Source organism: Xenopus laevis, chromosome 1S (assembly GCF_017654675.1).
Source record: "Xenopus laevis strain J_2021 chromosome 1S, Xenopus_laevis_v10.1, whole genome shotgun sequence".
Lineage (NCBI taxonomy): Eukaryota > Metazoa > Chordata > Amphibia > Anura > Pipidae > Xenopus > Xenopus laevis.
Genome location: NC_054372.1, coordinates 149,762,414 through 149,782,793, shown reverse-complemented (window position 1 = coordinate 149,782,793; position 20,380 = coordinate 149,762,414). Strand labels below are relative to the sequence as shown.

The following is a 20,380-nucleotide window of genomic DNA, read 5'->3' as shown; positions in this document are numbered from 1 at the left end:
TATCTATGAACACTGGTCACATTCAACTGTATGAGCTGTCTCATCATCTCTTTTTTTTTCTATACTGATGGCTGCACTGTTAAACCTTTTTTGCTCTCTATAAAATTCTCATGCCAAATTTGCTAGGGCAGACAAAGATTCAGGGTCTGAATTAATCAAGGCATTGACCCTCCTTGCACCCTTGCATATCCTATTACTTATACTAGGAGTGGGCTATGCCATCAAAAGAAAAGTGCTTTAGAAATTTCTGACCTAGTCAAAAGCCAAAGTATGCTGTTAAGTAATGGGTGCACACCAAACTATGTGGCATTAGCATTTTATATCATTTTATTTGTCTCTTTATGTAGACTCTTACTCGTCATTGGTGGTCCATTCTCTTTATTAATTGATTTTATAAACAATAGCCAATACATATTTGAATAGTTAAACCACATTACAATTTCTGCCTTGAGCTTTCACCTGGTGAATGGTGAGCAAGAGATTGTACCATCAGAGAGGGAGCCAAGGTTGTCTCGAACGCCTTAGGCCAGCTCAATTTCCTTTTTAGCAAGCCTGGGCACCTATATACCAGCTGATTAAAGGTGATGGTTGTAGTTCCACTACAGCTGGAGGGTCGTAGACTTCATTTTGACTCCAGAACAAAAAAGCTCTAGCTATTATTTTACCTAAGACAAGTGCACATTGCTCTCACATTCTATTATTATTTTAGGTGCTTTATAAAATAAAAACTATAGGCTAAAAGCACAGGGTCTGCTTCTAACATGCACATCCAGATAAATACATATTCCCACCTTCACTCTTACTTGTGTGACTTGGGCTCAGCTGTCAATATGAAGAATAAAAATAATAATAATAACTGGGGGTATAAAAGCCATGCTTGCAGCAGCCCACTTCTTCTGCTGCCAGATTCATCCTGTTCTGTTAATAACTCCTTTGTGCTCATTGCAACTGACGTCAAATTTCAAGCAGTTGCTCTACTTTCTGCCTCCTCTGGTGAGCACAAATATAGATCAGTAGATAGAACCACATTCCAGCAGTTGGAGCATTCAAGCAACAACACTTTAAGGCAGAAATGTATCAGAATGAGAATTGAAATTGTTCAAGTGAAAGGATTTGGCAGTCGAAACCTGCAGATATTGCACCTTCCATTTATTGAGCTACTAAACCCGTTGAACCTTGTAGCCAGTAAAGGAAGAATGAAATGCACATCTCTGGGATCATTTAAGTAGATCAATAAGAAAGATTTCAATTAAAGGTCCTGTTCCACTTTGTACTGGCTGCAAACAGGTGCTGAAACCTATTTCATGCTTAAATTAACTTTGAGGGGTATAATTAGTAAAACATAACTGAATGGTCTGTTTAGTACTTCTATTGTAATGCAAACATGAGTCAAGGCGTTGTTAAATTCTCTTTTTCTTATTGATTTTCATTTATAACACACTAGTAATGTTTATAAATAGAGGTTCATAATGCAGGGACAAGAAGAAGTCACAAAGTTTGCTCCTGACCTAGTAACCCACTGCAACCAATCAAATGTTTCTTTCCAAGCAGCAGACCAGTAAGCTCCTTGGTTGCTATGGGTTTATTAGAACAGCAATCCACCTGTTACTATACCCATTGTTGTCAAAGCTATGGATGATAAAGATTGCCTCTCCCCATTATACTACATGGGGCATTGTTGAGTCAAAAGTTAAACCATCCCAATAAAGGCAATAAGGGGTGCTGGGAGTTAAAATAACTTTATGAAAGCCAAGAGGCCACAAGTTGACTATCATTCAACTTGTGACAGCTCTTTATGTGCCCCCAAATATATTTCAGGAACAAATTGGTCTAAACAAATCTGAAGCAATCACAATGCATTTACTTTTACAATCTCCCTACATCATAGGCAGGCAATCCAAAGTTTTAGCACAGCAGCAGCTTCCAGCATCTGTTTCCATGGCAACATGACTTCTCCAGTTCTCCATTGGGTTTAGCTTAGGACAATGTTCACCACCACGTGTCCTGCATGCCTCTGCCTACACCGCACAAAATGACATCACCCGTAACTATGGAGCCCTACAGCTGAGGCTGTTCCTGTCCTTTCCACTGTAATTTGCATCCTTCATGCACAAAATTATGTTAATCCAATTAGTGCCATAAGAGAATGTACAAAATCTCATAGTATTTCAACATACGTGGGCCTAGCTCAGCAGTACTTCTCTTATCACTAATAGCACCAGAACTATTTGTGATATTGTGGCTGCCATGTTATGTATCCTGTCTTTGTTTCTATACATTAAACGTTTCTGCTTTGACTTAAAGATGTTGCTGCTGAAGAAACAGTCATTGGTTATACCCGCAAAATGTTTCTTTTAAAAGGTCATGAACACCTTAATTTCTTGGACTTGCTCCCCAAGAAATGTACCCATCACAGTGACATGGCATTAAAGAGTTAAGGGTAATGCTGCAAAGAATCAACCAAGGGTCAGAATTGTGCTAAAATTGGTACTGACTGTATGTCTGCATTTGATACGTGTGTGCAGGGCCGCCATCAGGGGGTCACAAGGGGGACAGTTCTCCCGGGCCCGGAGGATTTTAAGCTGTGAGGGGGGCCCGGTCGAGCCGCACTTCACTGATTGCCGGGCCCCTTCACGTAGAGAAACCGGGCCCGGCGAAACTTTCATTGGTGTCAGCGGCTATTCCTATTGGCTGCGTCCCGTGCGTACACATGACGTCAGTACGCACGGGCGCAACGCTATTTAAACCGCCGGCACCCTGCCGCCTGCAGACAGAAGAGTGAAGACGCGGTTGGCGAAGGACAGTCTTCCGGGTGACGGCGATGATGCGGAAGACCCCGCCGGATGCAGGAGGAGACAGCGCAGAAGAAGATGACAGCGCAGATGAAGAAGACCGCACAGAAGAAGAAGTCACCATGTGAGGGTGTGTAAGAGAGACCCCCCAGTTACAGGTAAGTGCCACTGACCACCAATGCCTGCCCCTGTTCACCAATGCGACCCCCTGAACCCCCACGCAGGCCCCTGAACCACCAATGCAGGCCCCTGAACCCCACGCAGGGCCACGGGCCCCTGAACCACCAATGCAGGGTTGCAGGGCCCCTGAACCACCAATGCAGGGCCCCTGAACCCCATCCAGGGCTGTGGGCCCCTGAATCACCAATGCAGGGCCCCTGAGCCACCAACGCAGGGCCACTGAACCTCATGCAGGGCCGCAGGCCCCTGAGCCACCAATGCAGAGCCCCATAGCCACCAATGCAGGGCTCCTGAACCCCATCCAGCGCTGTGGGCCCCTGAACCACCAATGCAGGGCCCCTGAACCCCATGCAGGGCCCCTGAACCCCATGCAGGGCTGTGGGCCCCTGAACCACCAATGCAGGGCCCCTGAACCCCATGCAGGGCCCCAGGCCCCTGAGCCACCAATGCAGAGCCCCTGAGCCACTAATGCAGGGCCCCTGAACCCCTTGCAGGGCTTTGGACCCTTGAACCACCAATGCAGGGCCCCTGAACCCCCAATGCGGGCACCTAACCCATTCTGGGGGATACCAAAGAGCTACATTGGTGGCCAGGGGTCACAAAAAAACACTGGTGGCAGGGCCCCTCAGCAAGTCACTGACCACCAATGATTGCCCCTGACCCTCCATGCAGCCCCCTGGCTTGCAGAAGGGTCTGGCCACCAGTGGTTTTTTTTTTGTGACCCCGGCCACCAATGTAGCTTTTCGACATCCCCCTGAATGGCGTGTTTTTATATATAATTTTAGTAGGCCGCCAGTTTTTTTTTTTCTTGGGCCCTGCCTGGTTTTCTTAACTAGCCACAAATGTCCATGGGACCTTTGTACTGGTGGGGGCGTGGTTGGGGGCGTGGTTGGGGGCGTGGTTAGGGGAGGCGTGGCGAGGGGGGCCCAGAAAATGTTGTTGTGTGGGGCCCCGTGATTTCTGATGGCGGCCCTGCGTGTGTGTATTTATATTCACATGTTGTGCATTCTTGTAAACTTTCCATACACTACTCTTTACAGTGTAAAAAACAATGCTGTTCATTAGTAAATATTTTTTATAATTGTTCCTACCCCTAAGATTACTTAATCTACATGATACAATTATAAAATCATCCAGTATCTGGGTGAGTAACGCAAGTATAATGTGACTGAGCACCAACATGTGCAATTTTATACCTCTTGATGCTCCTGTGTTTGGAGGTCCATTATGTTTATATTACAGAGGATTAGTGTACCAGGCAAAAATGAAGACATATAAAGAAATATAAAGGCTTTTCAGATAAATAGATTCCATATCTTTGTACAAGCAGGGCAATATGTTCTGTGATCTAGCATATTTTTGTTGAACTAGTAGGTAGCAAGCGCTTGCCTGTGACCCTTTAGCTTTTAATATGGTAAATAATTAAAATAATTAAAGGCAACATCAAAAGGTGTTAAAGTACAGCATAATAGGCCACAGAATACAGTAATGACTTTCAGAACATACCACTATAGACTTTAAATACTTGAGATCATTCGACCTCTCTCTTTATTTCAATATAGTCTAGCTTTCAGAACTAGAGCACTAAATTTCAGATGTTTCACTCCTTTTTATACAGATTGCAAAAATGCAAGATGAAATAACTTACAGCCAATAGATAGCTAAAGGATGCTGAGCTCAAAAACACAAAGCTGGATTTAGTTTTTGAAAGTTACAAGAAGGGAAATTGTGAAAAAAAGGGACGGCATACACCAACATTTCAAATACAGGTATGGGACCCGTTATCTGGAAACCTGTTATCCAAAAAGCTCAGAATTACAGGAAGATGATCTCCCATTGACTCCATTATAGGCAAATAATTCTATTTTTTTTTTTAAATGATTACCTTTTTCTCTGTAATTATTAAAATGCACTTTGTATTTGATCCTAACTATGATATAATTAATCCTTATTAGAGACAAAACAATCCTTATGGGTTTGATTTATGTTTAAATATTTTTTTTGTAGATTTGAGGTATGGAGATCCAAATTTCAGAAAGATCTGTTATCCGGAAAACCCCACGTTCCGAGCATTCTGGATAACAGGTCCCATACCTGTACTGTATTAGCAGTTATTGTGAATACACAATCCAGCTGTTATATTACATCACTGCTGCAATAATTAGCTAAAGTGAACTTTTTTTCACTAAAAGGGTATAAAACGTTAAGACATTTGCTTTTAAGTCTTGAAAAAAAAAAAATAATAATATATGATTACATTAAGCAGCAAAATATAAACCATTTTGTAAGGGCTCTGCAATCTAATTTGGGAGGAAAGACAATAAGTGAAGGGGAGTTGTAAGACTAGTGCTCCAGAGAAATACAAAAGTAGAGTTCTGACCTGGATCATGTAGAGCTGTGCAATCCGGTATTCCTCCACAGTCATGGGAAGCGGGATGCGATATTCTTTAATTAGCATCTTGAAGAGCAAGTTTTGGCTTCTCCAAAACTGATAGAATCAGTTACACAGAGAAAACTGCTTAAGGGTTTTTAAAGAAGTGCCTGGAAAGTCATTTGGGGGAAACCTGAAACAACAAAACAAAAATATGACAACGTTATATTTCCGTCTGCCTTGTGAATGGAACTTATCTCTTTGCATCTTCTTCAACCCCTCGTGTTCCCTTGAGAAATAATTAATATACAGTACAGCAGACTGATTTAACCTTTATGTTGCAAACTCATGAGAAACACATAGGCGAATGACCAAGGCCCTAGTCCATGCCAAGTCAGTGGAATGCCGTACTGATTATTGTGACAGTCCCAGTGAGCAAGTTTTGTAATACAGAGTTATTTTTTTTAGGGTTAATAATGGGGCCAGTAACAGAGAGAAAGCAAAGCCAGTGCCATTCAGCATATGTACAGTATAAATCGAGATACCTAACACGACAGTCAGGAATATCAGACAGTAATGATTAGAGATCCTCCAAATTGTTACTCTTAGAGCAGGGAAACCAGACCAGTCACATTTTAAATGTTTCCCAGATTATCACAGAGGTGAATAAACAAGAACAACAAGAGTTTACTTTTTATCTCTTAAAGGAGAAGGAAAATAATTTATACTTGGGGGTACTATAAGTTAGGCAACCCAAAGTGGTCGTGGCTGGTGCTCCTATCACCAGAGAACTGCACTGACCCAGGGTTCTGCCAGCGAGCACCATGGAACGATCATCTTCTTTGCTCTTCATATTTCCTGGGGCAGACGCATGCGCAGTAGAATGAAATAGCCAACTTTTTCATTAGAGTTTGGCTTTTCTTTCTACTGTGCAGCCGCAAGAAGAGAGAAGAAGCAGGAAGAGGATCTCTTTGTGGCCCTCTATAGAAGAACTCGGGGCCGGTGCAGTTTTCTACTGATGTACGGAACACCTCAGGTAAGTAAATACAATCAATTAGGGGTGCCTTACTTTTGGCACCCTGAAGTATAAAAAGACTTTCCCTCTCCTTTAAGACAAACACATAGTTTATAATTATATGGTTTGATGGTTTTAATTGATATATTTTTTTTCCATATGGAAATGCCTCTTTTAGAGTGAAACTAAAGAAGAACTGGAGGAAAACATTTTTTTCGGTAATCTGGCCATTGAGGACACTGAAATCATCTGTCTATGAATTACATTTTATTATGACACAAAGTATTTATAAATGGGACAGAGTTTGTATGTTCTCTATGTCTTTGTGGGGTTTGTTCCAGGTATTTTGGTTTCCTTCCACATTCCAAAAATATACAATCAGGTTAAATGGTTTCAGATAAAATTGGCCAAAGTATGTTAATGTGATAGGGACCTTAATGATGCATAATCTCTGTGAAGCAATGTGTAAATGTGTTGGTGCTTTATACATAACAGATAATAAATAAATCAAATTTACAAAGATTTTTTTTTCTTTCTGTATCAAACTGTATTTTGCTAGGACAGACTGTGGCTACTGGAGATTCACTCCCGGAACTGGCACACAAGAAGGAACACAGTCACCCTTAAAAAACTGGAGAAATATAGAGAATCACGAGGAAAGAATTTTATTTGTATATTCATACATTTAATGTGACTTTACATGCCTGAAAGCCAGAATGAGGGTAAAGATAATAAGACATAAAAAGAAAACACAATTTTTCAGTCATATTAGTCATAGTAATGTAAAAAGCACTTTTTGGCGTTTTTAACAAGACCTGTCGAATTCTTAGCCCATGGTTTAAAGAACAGCATATAATATTTGACTTGCATTCCTGACTGCACCCACTCACTAATATGCAATCAATGGTCTCTGCTTCAGTTCTGTACTTATTCATTGGTTTTTGATTTTACAACATTTTGTTTTTTACCTATTAAATTACACATGTCAAACATTGCCATAATTTACTCAAAAAATTTCAGGAGCTGATTGCAACACTGTATTTATATATTTCTACTTTGAAGTTGTAGCTGATCTATCATTTTGTATCATTACGTATGACTCTCTGTCAACTCTTATTAAAAAATCAATTTTATTTTACAAAAACGTAAATTCTGGGAGATATAAAGCTAAAGCAGTTTAAACAGAGATCCAACAGTTTCTTGCAGTAAATTCAAGATGAGCAGCACCACTGTTAGCCTGATTGGCCAATGGGCAGTTTTTTCTTTGGCAGCAATATAACAATTCCAATATTTTTTTTTTAAAATGAAAAACTCCCATTTAAGGAATAAATCAAGGCTAACCCAATGAAGATTACAGTTGTCGGCCACAGATAAGCTAACAGTGCTTTGTGTATAATTCCATGGAAATCATATTTTGACAGGAGCAATCACCACCATATACAGGTAAACAACCAAAACAAACAGTGTAGGCCTATTAAAGGAACGTAACACCAAAAAATGATTAATGTAATGAAAATAATAATGTAGTGTTGCCCTGCACTGGTAAAACCGATCTGTTTGCTTCAGAAACACTACTATTGTTTATATTAATAAGCTGCTGAGTAGCAAACACAGCAGTTTTACTATTGCACGGCAACACTGCATTTTAGTTTTATTACTTTAAAACAATTTAATTTTTTGATGTTACTGGTCCTTTAAGAAGGTTTCCAGCACTTACTACATGATCTTATGATCATACAACTTAATGTACTACAGTAAAAAGGGACAGACCCAATGTACTGTAAATACGCACCATTAAATACTTGCATATGTTTTCTTTACTATTCCTAACAAATAATAAATACTTAACGGCAGAGCATTTAGAAAATCTTAATGTATGCAATAACCCTAATCCCGAACTATCCCTAACTTCATTACCTAAAAGTAAACCAGATTAAAGGGGAAGTTCACATTTAAATTACCCTATTCTAAGCAATTTTTCATTTACTTTTCATTTTATTTGGTTTTCGAATTAGAAGACGTCCTATTCTGCCTCTGGCCAGCTCTAATAATATCCTATAAATAAATAAATAAATGTCTTTTTAATCTATTTTGCACTGAGAAGCTTTTTGCCCCTGATGAAGACCACTGCGGTGGTCGAAACTCGTTGGGTTTTTCTATGATGTCTGTAAGTTTTTACTGATATGACTTAATAAATTTTGACTTTTTATATAAGTCTGAGTGTGCAATCCATATATTTATTTATTTATATGATATTTATCAGGAGGCGAAGATTGGGCAGCCCCCCTTGGATTAGCACCTCAGCATGGTTCTCTAATAAAATAGGTGTGCGCCTTCCAAATTCTAATATGATCTAATAATATCCTGTGACTTATGCAATGCTATGATATGTGGTGTTACACAATATAATTCCTGTCCTACAAAGTTATTTGCTATAGTAATACAGACATCAGCACCGTCCCAGTTGCACTTTGCCAAATATATAATTCTACTCACAACCAATGAGGAGGTGTCATGTGTTTGCAAAGATATATATTTTGCAGAAGGAATCCTGAGTAGTTGTGTGGTGTTGTCACAAGTCATCAGTTTGGGGAATGGAACAGTTAAGTCACTTTACCTTAACAGAAGATTCGGCTTGTCTCATGCCAGGCTACCGACTGATCACTAAAAATGGTTTTACCAACAGGCAGATGCTGAAAGCTACCAAATGACATGTTTTACATTATAGATACTTGTGTCCAGCCCTAAGGAATAATTCTGCTTTGCATGTGCAATGCTATACCAAACTACACACTTCCAGGCGACTAAAGGACAAGGATTTGATAGGTTGGTTACCCCTCAAGCTACAAAGTATTTGTTTGTGAACCATATAAGGGAACTCCAGCTGGGATTATATTTTTTTCACAATGTCAGTTAATATATTACTGCATTTCATATTTCAAAACAGTAGGAGGTAACACAAAATGGAGATACTGGCACTATCAAAAATGTATATCTCATGACTGAAGCCAGAAATACGTCCAGCACCCTGAAATGAATAGTCATCGCTAGTTTTCATTCCTGCTTCAGAGAAAAAGCTCAGTTGCTTCTCTAGCCTTTAGAAAAGGAAGTTAAAGTGAAGGAACAAAGTTAAACATGCTCAGCTATTTGACTATATTTTCTTTGACATATGAAACCAACACAATTAACTGTTTTTGAGAAGAATGAGTTGGGCAATGAATTCAACACAAGATATTAATTACTGTCTCTGTGATCTGGCTGGTAGGGGGTTAAGTATGCCTAGCTTGTGACCTCTTGGCCCCTGAGTAACTATTATTTCTTGTAGCTGAAAATAGTCTCTCTTGGGGAAGAGCCCATATGTTCCTTTGGGATCTTTCACATACGTCCATGCTGCTCATCACTTCTAGGTAAATGAAGAAAATCTGCTTTAAGGAATGATTACCTCATAGCGATGTGGAAAAAAACTAAAAAAAACAGCTTGAGCTTCAGTATCCTACCTTATTTTATAACCTTTTTTCTATAGTAGAAGAGACAGTAATGCATGAAGATGGTCTAACTATAAAGGCATTTACACTGGAAAGTTATTGATTTTATTTTTACAGTAGGAAAGGCAAGATCTGTTTTCCATACTAAAGACTAGCTAAAAATAAATCATTTCTAATGACAAGGAAAGATTCAGTGGTACGACAGAGTTGAAGCATTGTTTATCTGAAATTATATATATATTTCATACTATACTGTGAGGGGGCAATTTACAGACAATTTGGCCTAAAGCCCAGATTAAGTGGCAGTTTGGACTTGATCAAATCAATTGTGCTCTCTTTAGTTTTATAGAATAGTTAGTATGCAGTAAATGCAGCATCGTGTTCCCATTTTGTAACTATTTATATTACAGTGTATTATTCCACAGCAAGTATAACAAGATATTAATGCAAATCATGCTATTAAAATATCAGTTTTGAAGTTTTCTGGCCTAAACCAGAAATAGGCATAAGGCATGTCTGGATGGCATACGCTCAACCCCTGATTTGAATCTGTGCTTTGATTCATTTGCAACTGTGGCTTAAAATATGTGAAATTCCTGTTTAAAGATTTATATAACAGGAGGAGTTATGCCATTTCATCTTATGAAGCTCTGATGATTTTGAAGAGGGCTATCAGGGAACTGGGACTTTAAACTGCCGATCTGGGACTGTGAGCACCATATTAGGAGTGTCCAAAAAATAGGACAGTTGTTGCTACTGCTGGCATATTGAGCTAGATTGTGTTCACTTGTCCATTGCCAGAGGGATAACAATTGGCCCACAAGCCTTGGCATAGTTTCTAGGTAAACTCAGTATCCTTTCTTGACACTCCTGAGCCTCTTATTTATCACCAGTTTCCTGAATTCATCCCGTCTTCTCATTTTGTCTCTTGTGTGGGACTTACTACTGGTCTATGAAAAGCACAGATTTACTCTATCTTTTTCTATAGCTAACAATTATGACCCCTTAGGTCCTAGAGCAATTAGAGGCAACCTGCTGGTTAGATGTTAGAAGTTGCAACATTTGGGAGCTGCACATTGCCCCTCCCATATAGCATATTATTTTTTATAACTTGTTGATATAGCACTTTACAGATTAAACATCATTCACATTAGTTCCTGTTGCAGTGGGGCTTACAATCTAAGGTCGCTGTCGTATTCATACACACTATGGTACAAATATTTCCCGGAGAAAGTTGCTTCTGGATTTATTATCACTTACTGTACTATCAGTTCTCTAAAGCATTATGAATTATTGCTACTGCATGTAACCAAGTGTCCCCGAAAACTGGAAAAGGCGAAAATATTTGTCTTTTTCGTCATCTGGCACAAATAATCTGGGAAGAAAGCCAGGGACTTGAACACTTCATTACAAGTCAATTTTCTTTTCAGCTATGAGTAATGGACAAAGCCTTCCTTGTGAATCTGCCTCCTTATGCAAAGGCATTGCTCTCAGTATCCCAGTCATTCAAGTGTATATTCTAAGCATGCTACACCAAGAAAGCTGTTTAAGCCTAGGGTATTTCTGAAACAGTAAACAGTGATTTAAATGTGCAAAATAAAAGTCTTGAACTCATATACAAGTTAGTACTGCAGCCCTATGGCATAAATACAATTAACAGAGTGTCAGCTGTAAGTGGTCTTAGCTGTACTCTACCCCTTGGTTACCATTGCAATTATGGTGCATTCTTAAAACCCTTAGATAGGAAGAGGTTGTAAATCAACAGTAAAGTGCCTGTTGCCTCAAAAGGCTGCGGACTTTAACAACAAGTTTCCAAGCAGAAAAAGCTACTCCTAAGTAGCAAAACGAGTGGCATTGTAATACATTTAAAAGATACAACAGCAAAGCAGCTTATAGCCCTTAATCTTTTTTCCATTAATAGATATGATTTGACATTGCATGAAAAATGTAGCCGCTAAGTTATGGAGCAACAAGAAATGGAACAGCCTTTCCTGATCCTCCCAATTGTCTCAATATGTCTTATCAGCTGCAAGACAGTAAAATGTGGAAATGGTTATTTACTCAATTACTTTAATATAATTCGTTGGTGTCATCTGAACTTCATGTTGATGTCGTTTTTATGTGACTGCCAGTTCCACTTCACACTGTTCAGGTTATGATCAGATTATTTACTTGGTGTCAGGGCTATCCTAGCAAGCCAGAACCCCTTTCTGCCTGCACACTGCAATCTACAAATTGGGGGTTTAGGACAGCCAAGTATCCTGTTCCAGCACTCAAAGTGAGTGGGGTACTTTGCCAATCTGAAAATGCCTATATTAACTAAATGGATTTCTGAGGGCTATTGGGCTTCAGCACTGACAGCAAATACATTTCTTCAGATCTCTAGGATGGCAAACAATAAAACAAACGCTTGATTGTAAATGGAAGCCACTTTTTATGAACCAGAAAAATACATAATTATGAGGAAGGATAAATATACGCCTATTACACACTACGATCAACTACACTAGACACTTCAATGTCAATATGAACATTCCAAACCTATAAAGTGTCTATATTTATATATCTCATGTTCCAACCACTTACACTCAGACTGAGGACCACACAACAGTAAAAATAGAATTTTTGGGTGCTAGTGGTTCTTAAACAAAAAGTAATCATTTAGTAATGGACCAGGCATAGGAGATCATGTACATAATCGCAATACAATTTGTATTCAGTACTCTGCAGTTAAAATGATGGTACTCCAGACACTAGCACCTCTGTCTACTTTAGGTCTAAGGTTCCAGAATTGTGGGGCTAGCCCTTAATGGAAGCTCAAAGCAGCAGAAATAGGGCCCCAGTCTGAGGAGTTTGGCATTTAAGATGAATGCTTCTTAGTCATCAAATAAAAGTAACACATACGCACAATATCCTATTTTTAAAATGACTATTGTACAGAACTGTGCTAAGATCTAGGGCACCACAAATATGATACGTAACATCTGTGCTTTAGAGTTAACAGGGTAGTTGAGCTTTAAAATAATTTTAGTATGATGTGGACAGTAATATTCTGAGACAATGCAAAATAGGTCTTCGGTTTTATGGCTTTGAATTATTTAGCTTTTTGTTTGAAATTTTAACAGCTGCCTGGTTGCTAGGGTCCAATTTACCCTAGCAACTAGGTAGTGATTTGACTGGAAGTATAATATGAGAGAGCCTAAATAGTAAGAAATAAAAAATAACAAGACAAATAACATTTTAGCCTAACCGAGCAATAATTAATAGGCTGCTGGAATCAGTGGCCCAAATAATTAAACTATTAAACAATACAAACTAACCAGTATAAGCTAACTTGGGACCTGAACTGCAAATGGCAACTTGAACCTAAGAAGTCAACAGTCTCTATCCCCTATACCAAAAACATGGTCTTTCCATACAGACCCAGGCCATTCTCCACCCAGCTAAGTCTGTTCCCTAGTTCCTACTGACACAATGAAAACTGGGAGATTTTGACAGTCTTTTGGCAGAGATTTCCAATGTGCAATGTCCCCAGTCCACTGAACACCAGTGAGAGCTAAGGAGAATGTTATTTTCCCTTGGTCACGGAGCAGGCTATCATAGGCTGGCCTAGAGGCACCCCAATTACAAATCCAGCCCTGTTTATATGCCTCAACTGCCTTGTGCCGCAGGTTCATAGCCTAACTGCTCACACCTCAGCTTCTTCTCCAAAACAATATTTGTACATTTAACCATGTTATACAACTCCAGAAATAAGTACTACATTACTGTATATGGTAAAGAAGCAATGTCCTACCTGTGACCCTCAAGCAGTTTAATAGCTCCAGCCTCCCTGACAATCTTTGGTGGATATCATTGTATTGAAATATATCTATTTCTAAGTTATGACGACAAAGTTACTTACCAAGATGGACAGGCTGTTGTCCAGACACACAGGGGACTCTTATTTCAAAGGCAGTGACATTCCCAGTGAAAGTTTTCACAGTGCTATGGCTTACAAAACAATGTCACATGATGCTTGGGACATTAGAACTGCAGAATTGTCAGAGGTCAGGAGCCAATGGATTCCACCTCCTTTCCAACCACAGAAAGTTGATATTTTATTAAACGCTCGCATATTAAGAATGAGACTTGATGAATGATGTATAGCAGATAACCCTTTAAAATAATTATTTACACGGCAGCTATACATTTGGTAAAAACTTGCACCTGTGAAGGCTGCCATGTAAGTTACACAATGCACTGCTCCACTTCGTTTTTCTTTGGTGAGATGAAGTTCCTTTGAGCACTAAGACGTTTCGTATGCTTTACATTAAGATAAGGTGTTAAATGCTACTTTACCTCCTTTCTATTAATAAAAGCACAATAAGTACAGAGTAGATGATTAATTACAAGAATCACAATATGCTAAATTGTGCCTGCTTGGGATAATATGTACTGGATGAAACATATGTAATTGCTTGGAACACAATTGGGATTCCACTATTGTCAGACAGATGAGCACTGGCATGGGGCAAAACATAATGCCAGCTCAGTCTTTCCATAAATTGGACACATGCTTCCCCTTGAATGGACACATGGGGATTATCTCAACATGATGCTTGCACAATTATAAAACTTGGAAGCAACAATCAAACTGGGCATCTGTTGTCTGATTCTTTTTATACTTAGTAAAAATAAAAAACCAGAACCAGAACTTGATTGCAAAACAGAATGTTCTATCTCTGTTTTTCCTTCCTGATTAGCATGTACATTCTTAAATATGCATGATTTGTGTAACTTTTTAGAGCCATGGCCATGGTAGAGCAACATCATTATCTAGAAAGTTCTAAATTGTGGAAAGGCCTTATCCCATAGACTCCATTTTATCCAAATAATCCAAATTTTTAAAAATGATTTCCTTTTCTGATCTCCTCTATAATAATAAAACAACACCTTGTACTTGATCCAAACTAAGATATAATTCATCCTTACTGGAAGCAAAACCAGCCTATAGGGTATAGTGAATGTTTCCATGTTTTCCTAGTAGACTTAAAGTATGACATTGACAACATAAATTATGGAAAGGATCTGTTATATGGAAAACTCCAGGTTTAGTGGCTTGCTGAGGCTACGAAGCAAATGCCAGTGGTCTATATACAGTATACCAAGATGCACCAAAGCAATTGGTGAACTTTATTTTTCTTAAAGCATGAATTTTATAAAACTGGGGGCTACATATAATATAGTTGCGTATAATACTACAATATACTGTATGTGTTTAATAATAGAGATATTTTTTTTTGATTTGGCTGAATACCATGCCCATTTTACCATTACTGTTCAATTGTGAAATGGTGCATAAGACACTTTCTCTGGAATCTGATCAACATACGTCATGATTTACAAGCTTTAGGTCTTATGATGACAACTTTAACCTGTATATTTAGTGATCAGTTGCAAATATGACTGATCTCCAATGTTATCCATTTGTGAGATGACCAGATTGATGTCTTTTACTGGCCAGTTTGGCCCTATAAATGGCTAGATCTGCAGGTATCAATCAGCCTTAACATCACAGCTAAGCTTTATGGGGTACTGCAGTAAGTAATAAATCAAACGTATAAAAAATGCACATTTTTACTTTACTTGGCGGGCAATATGTGCAGCCTTGTCTAGATCAGCAACCTGCAATGTGATTTAGATCTCTGTCATGTTCACTGTAATACGTAAGGCTCTCTGGACTATGACATTCCCCCTCTACCAGTAGCAATTCCATCCCCAAAAACCCTGCCCACTCTTTTATTATCAACTTTGCTGCTTTTCAATTATTTGGATTTTTCTGAAATTCAGGAAACTATTGTATAGCAATAATCTTTGTCTGCTTTTGGAATCATGAAATCATCCACATTAATAATAAATAACTGCCAACATATGTAACATCTAAATACAATACAGAAGTCTGTGAACAAACACAAACCAATGTGCTAGACATCTCAGAGATATATATCCGTCCTTTCCTTATCTTCTAACTGTGACAGATGGAAGCATTTTCAGAATTAATTTTTTCATTATTTGCTTTGAATTAAATAAGAAAAGCCTTCGAAAACCATATACGTGCCATTGCCTACAACTTTTTTCATGAATCGATTTTATTGGTTTAAGAGACAGACACAAATAGGCCCTTATTGACATAACGGGTTTCAACAAATCAATTACGTACTTTACTCAGATAAGGCTTTTAGTTCCTAATGATAATATAGCCAAAAATGGAATTATGTCTAAGCTTTTAGTTCCTAAGGATAATATAGCCAAAAATGGAATTATGTCTATGATTAGAACCTATGTAATACTGCCAGTAGTCTTGTAAAGGATACAACTGTGCAATTTATTTTCTCTGTAATGAAAGGGCCTCAAGCCAAAAACTGTTTTTGAATAATAAAAGTTATATTCTAAGCAACTTCCCAAATAATAACAATGATTTTAGGGGAATAACCCCTTTTAGCTTTTGTTCTGCTTACATGAAAAATTTCGTCCCAAAAAAAGTGACTAACATCTATTATCTTCCTGCTACTATTCTCCTTACGTATGCTTTATTGCCTTCTGCATTTTGCGCAATTACTCTATTCAGATATTTTATAGCCCCCCCAGCTCTGCAAATAGATTTAGCAGCAAGCAGCAGACTGGGGTGGAGATAGAGATGAGGTTAGAAAAAATACATGCACATCAAATTTGCCCAAGTAAATCCTGCTTAATTTCTAGCCAGTTTAAGAACAGTCTTGACTGCTGCCCAGTAGCCAATCAACTCATTACCCAATCAATTATTCTTAAAACTGATAGGTGTGTAGCACATTTAAATAGGATCAACATAACATATTTTATTAGTAGTAGCACACATTTATATAGCACCAACATTATTTACAATAAATGGGTTTATATACTGAACAAACAGATCACATACATTACAATACAAGATGCAAAAAAGTACTTACAATCTACAAGGAGAAGGGGATAAAATGAAGAATCATGGACTATAGCCAAATGTCCATTTGATACGGCTACACAACACATTGACGGAGAGGTGCTGTCACTATTATGGTTCTTTATTGGACAGAAGTTATTAACACAGGCATACATTATTCTGCATGGAAATTATAGTTTAATGATAAAATAATATTTCTTTCATGGACTGTATTACAATAGTGGTTGTAAATGGTAGGATTCTTGCTCAGAGTTCCTGATGAATAACATCTGAAAGTCATCAGAAAATCACTGTTGAAGGTTGCAGATTGGCTATGAATCTGTTGGGCAAAATAGAGAAGATTTACCTACTCTTTGCAAATGCCCCATAATGTGCGAATCCAAGGAATAAAATTGGCATTCTTTATCCAAACTGTAAAGAATTAGAGGCTGCAATGGCATAATGAGGTCCATTTCTCATGTTAGAGATGGTCATCATAAAGACAACATGCAGCACATGTACAGTATGCAGCCAGTGACAAAATCATCAGCCAAAACCTAACAACCCATTTAATTTCAAACTCATGTCTTCTACCACCTTTGGTTAACTACAGCTCCCAGGCAGATGATATGATGATATTTAAACTAATGAAAATAAATCAGTAGCAAGATATTTAAAAATTAAATTGCCCCAACGTGTCTGCATCTGTGAGCATTATATCATTACTACCTACCCCCCTGAATTCTAGAAAGGTTGGCTTCTTTCTTTGATTGCCACCTAAGGATTGGATTTTATACATCTCACTGTTCTCACACAACCCTTATTTCTGACAAGAGAAGAGAGCAAAAACTAACATTTCTTAAACAAATGTTCTTTCAATGCGGCTCCATGCACAAAGGACACCATTTGGAAAAGATATAACTAATTATAAAACAGTTTCCTTTTTATCCTGCAGTGCAGAACTCCACAGCACAACAAGGCTCTGTGTTAAATAAACATTTTCTCAATCATAATGCCACCAAAAGGATTAGCCTAAAAGGACTATTAATTATGATAATGGATAGAGCCATAAAAATACAGTTACTGTAATTGTGAGTTCTCAACACACTATCTGTCTTGTGTAATACAGTCCTGGTCTGTCTGGAATGGAGTCTGCATTTTCCTGTCCCTTTCTGGAAGTACATAGGCAGATCCCTAGGTTTAAAGCAGGATAGGGGTTAAATAAAAATCTGCAGATACCTGTATAGCCAACAGTCTTACCTTAAAAAGAGCTGGAGCAGAAATCATGCAATGATTAATGACCATAAAGTTTTCCCATGCGACTTCTGACTCATTGAAAGAGGCACCACAAACAAAACAAAATACAAAATAAATATAAATGATGAGACAGTCAGGTGGTAAGTCCCAGCAGGGGCTAACAACAGAACCAATCACTGGGACAACTAAAAAAGGAAGTGACATTTAGAAGGAACACAAACTTACATAGAGACAGATCGACCCCCCTGAAGGCTTTTGGATTAATCCTGCCCCTTTTAAAACAACAGAGACCTATATCTGTACAGAAACAAAATCTGACTGTGGATAAACCAATTATGGTGACCTTTTTGCATAGAATACATCTAATCACTGACCTTATACTATAATTAATATTGCTTAGATGCCTAGAAGCCTGCAAATCCCTAAGCCATTAAATTGTCTTTGTTTAAAAACAAAATGGATTTATTAATGTGATTGCTTATTTATAAAGTGCTATCATGTCTCACAGAAATGTACAATGCAAGTAGGGAAGGGAACATAGTCCTCTTTATCTCCTGCAATATTTGTATGCAATTTATACTATTGAATGATACACCCCCTCTTTTGTACAGTGCTGCATTATATGTTGGCACTTTATAAATGTTATAATAATCAAAATAATAATAGTGAGCTTGGGAGAAAAATAAGTTCAGCCATAATAGGTAGCGGGCGGGATGTTTAGAGTAGGATGCTGGGAGTTACAAGACAAAAACCTCTGGAGGGACACAGCAGGTTGCTCAACACCATCTTATGGCCTTCTGCAAATTAACACTTTACTAGAGATGCAGAGTCTATATCACATTTAGATTTGCTGCTGTTGCCCTACGAATAAAAACAAAGTCTAGGTTGCATTTGATACTGCTGAGACTACTGTGCTTACAGGTAATTACAGGTAATTAACATATTGGTGTAAACAATGTATTACCATTCCCATCACCTTCAGTTAGAATCTGACTGAGGATGATGGGAGCTGTAGTTCCATACTGCTTGATCATACTAGGCAGAGGAGGAATAAATATTTAGCCAGAGTTTAAATGTCTTTCACAAATAATACTTTCCCCTATTTAGTAGCATTTTAATCTCAAGAGCAAACCTGCTGAGCTGCTCAGAGTAATTCTGCACAGAACGGATGAACCTTCACTAGACAATAGGATGTAATCCTACAGTTTGCAGCCTGGAGTAGAAACTCCTTAGAGCACAAATTGAAGCATTATAATTACAAGGGTGATGGGTAAGAGCCAGTGACCTTCGTGAAAGTCACCACATTGGCATTCTAGAAACTATTTTAAACTTCAGAGCATTCACACAAAGCTTTCTAAGCACCCTGCTCTCCAGTAATAAACAAAGTGACAAAGAGGAATATATGAACTGTGCTATGTTTTGCTCTTTACCATCTTCCAACAAGACACAATGCAAGAAACATGAAATAGTTGCAAGGTTACAGGGATGAGTGAGATAGCAATGCTTTTTCACTTATTTACTGGCTAAAGAGACGCCATTAAATTAATTGCATAAAAAATTGTCTCAAATGGCTATGGGATCCATTATCTACTAATTAAAATAAAGGAGTCTGCAATGAAGAGCATAACAGAGAGGTGATCATATACATTTCTATTTTTTAGGAATTGCCCACTTCAACCAATCACCTGCAGTAATAGTCTTTTCCCTGTAATTTGCACCCAAAATAATTTAACCCCTGCAATGCTGCCAGTGTTCAGCAGGACAGGACTGGTTTAACTATTGGGGGGGGCAGGTCTGAACTGGCATTTAAAATAGGTCTTGGCATTTCAAGTACACAGAGGCCCAAACAGCCCCCACAAGTCCAATAAATAGTGACTGTCTGTGGCACTTACAGCAACCCCTCTCTGGCATATGCCAAAATCCACAGATTGCACATGGTGGGGCAGGCGTGTGACCAGAGGTGGTAGCAGTGGGCAGCGATTGGAAATGGCAGCTAGTTGGGCGGACAATGGGGGGGTAACGGGGGGTCCTATTGAAATTTTGCCCCGGGCCCATCATTTTGTTGTTCTACCACTAGCGAGCAGAGATAGTAAAACAACTGTGTAATGAGGCCAAGATGCCTGGTTGATGCCTCTTAAACTAATATGCTTTTGGCAAACCAATTATCTCACTTTTGGGGCCTATAGGTATTTTTTTTTACAGTGTAGCGACACAAACACTTTTTATTAGGCCACTGTTGCCACTACATAATAATGTATTGGTCAAATGTTATTGGAGATACCCACAAATTTATAGATTATTAACTGCAAAACCACTTTGGCCAATGAACATTTTGTTTCC

General features: G+C 38.5%; 1 protein-coding gene across 8 annotated transcripts in view; it reads right to left on the bottom strand.

The window, feature by feature from the left end:
• The window catches only part of pitpnm2.S (phosphatidylinositol transfer protein membrane associated 2 S homeolog), a 155,835-nt gene that overhangs the window by 78,173 nt on the left and 57,282 nt on the right, over positions 1-20,380 (bottom strand). For all 8 annotated transcript variants that reach the window (XM_041580356.1, XM_041580360.1, XM_041580353.1 and 5 more), the window contains one exon: positions 5,353-5,536. In XM_041580356.1, coding sequence (XP_041436290.1) covers positions 5,353-5,430 — 78 coding nt within the window. In that variant the 5' untranslated portion in view covers positions 5,431-5,536. The remainder of the gene's footprint in view (positions 1-5,352; positions 5,537-20,380) is intronic.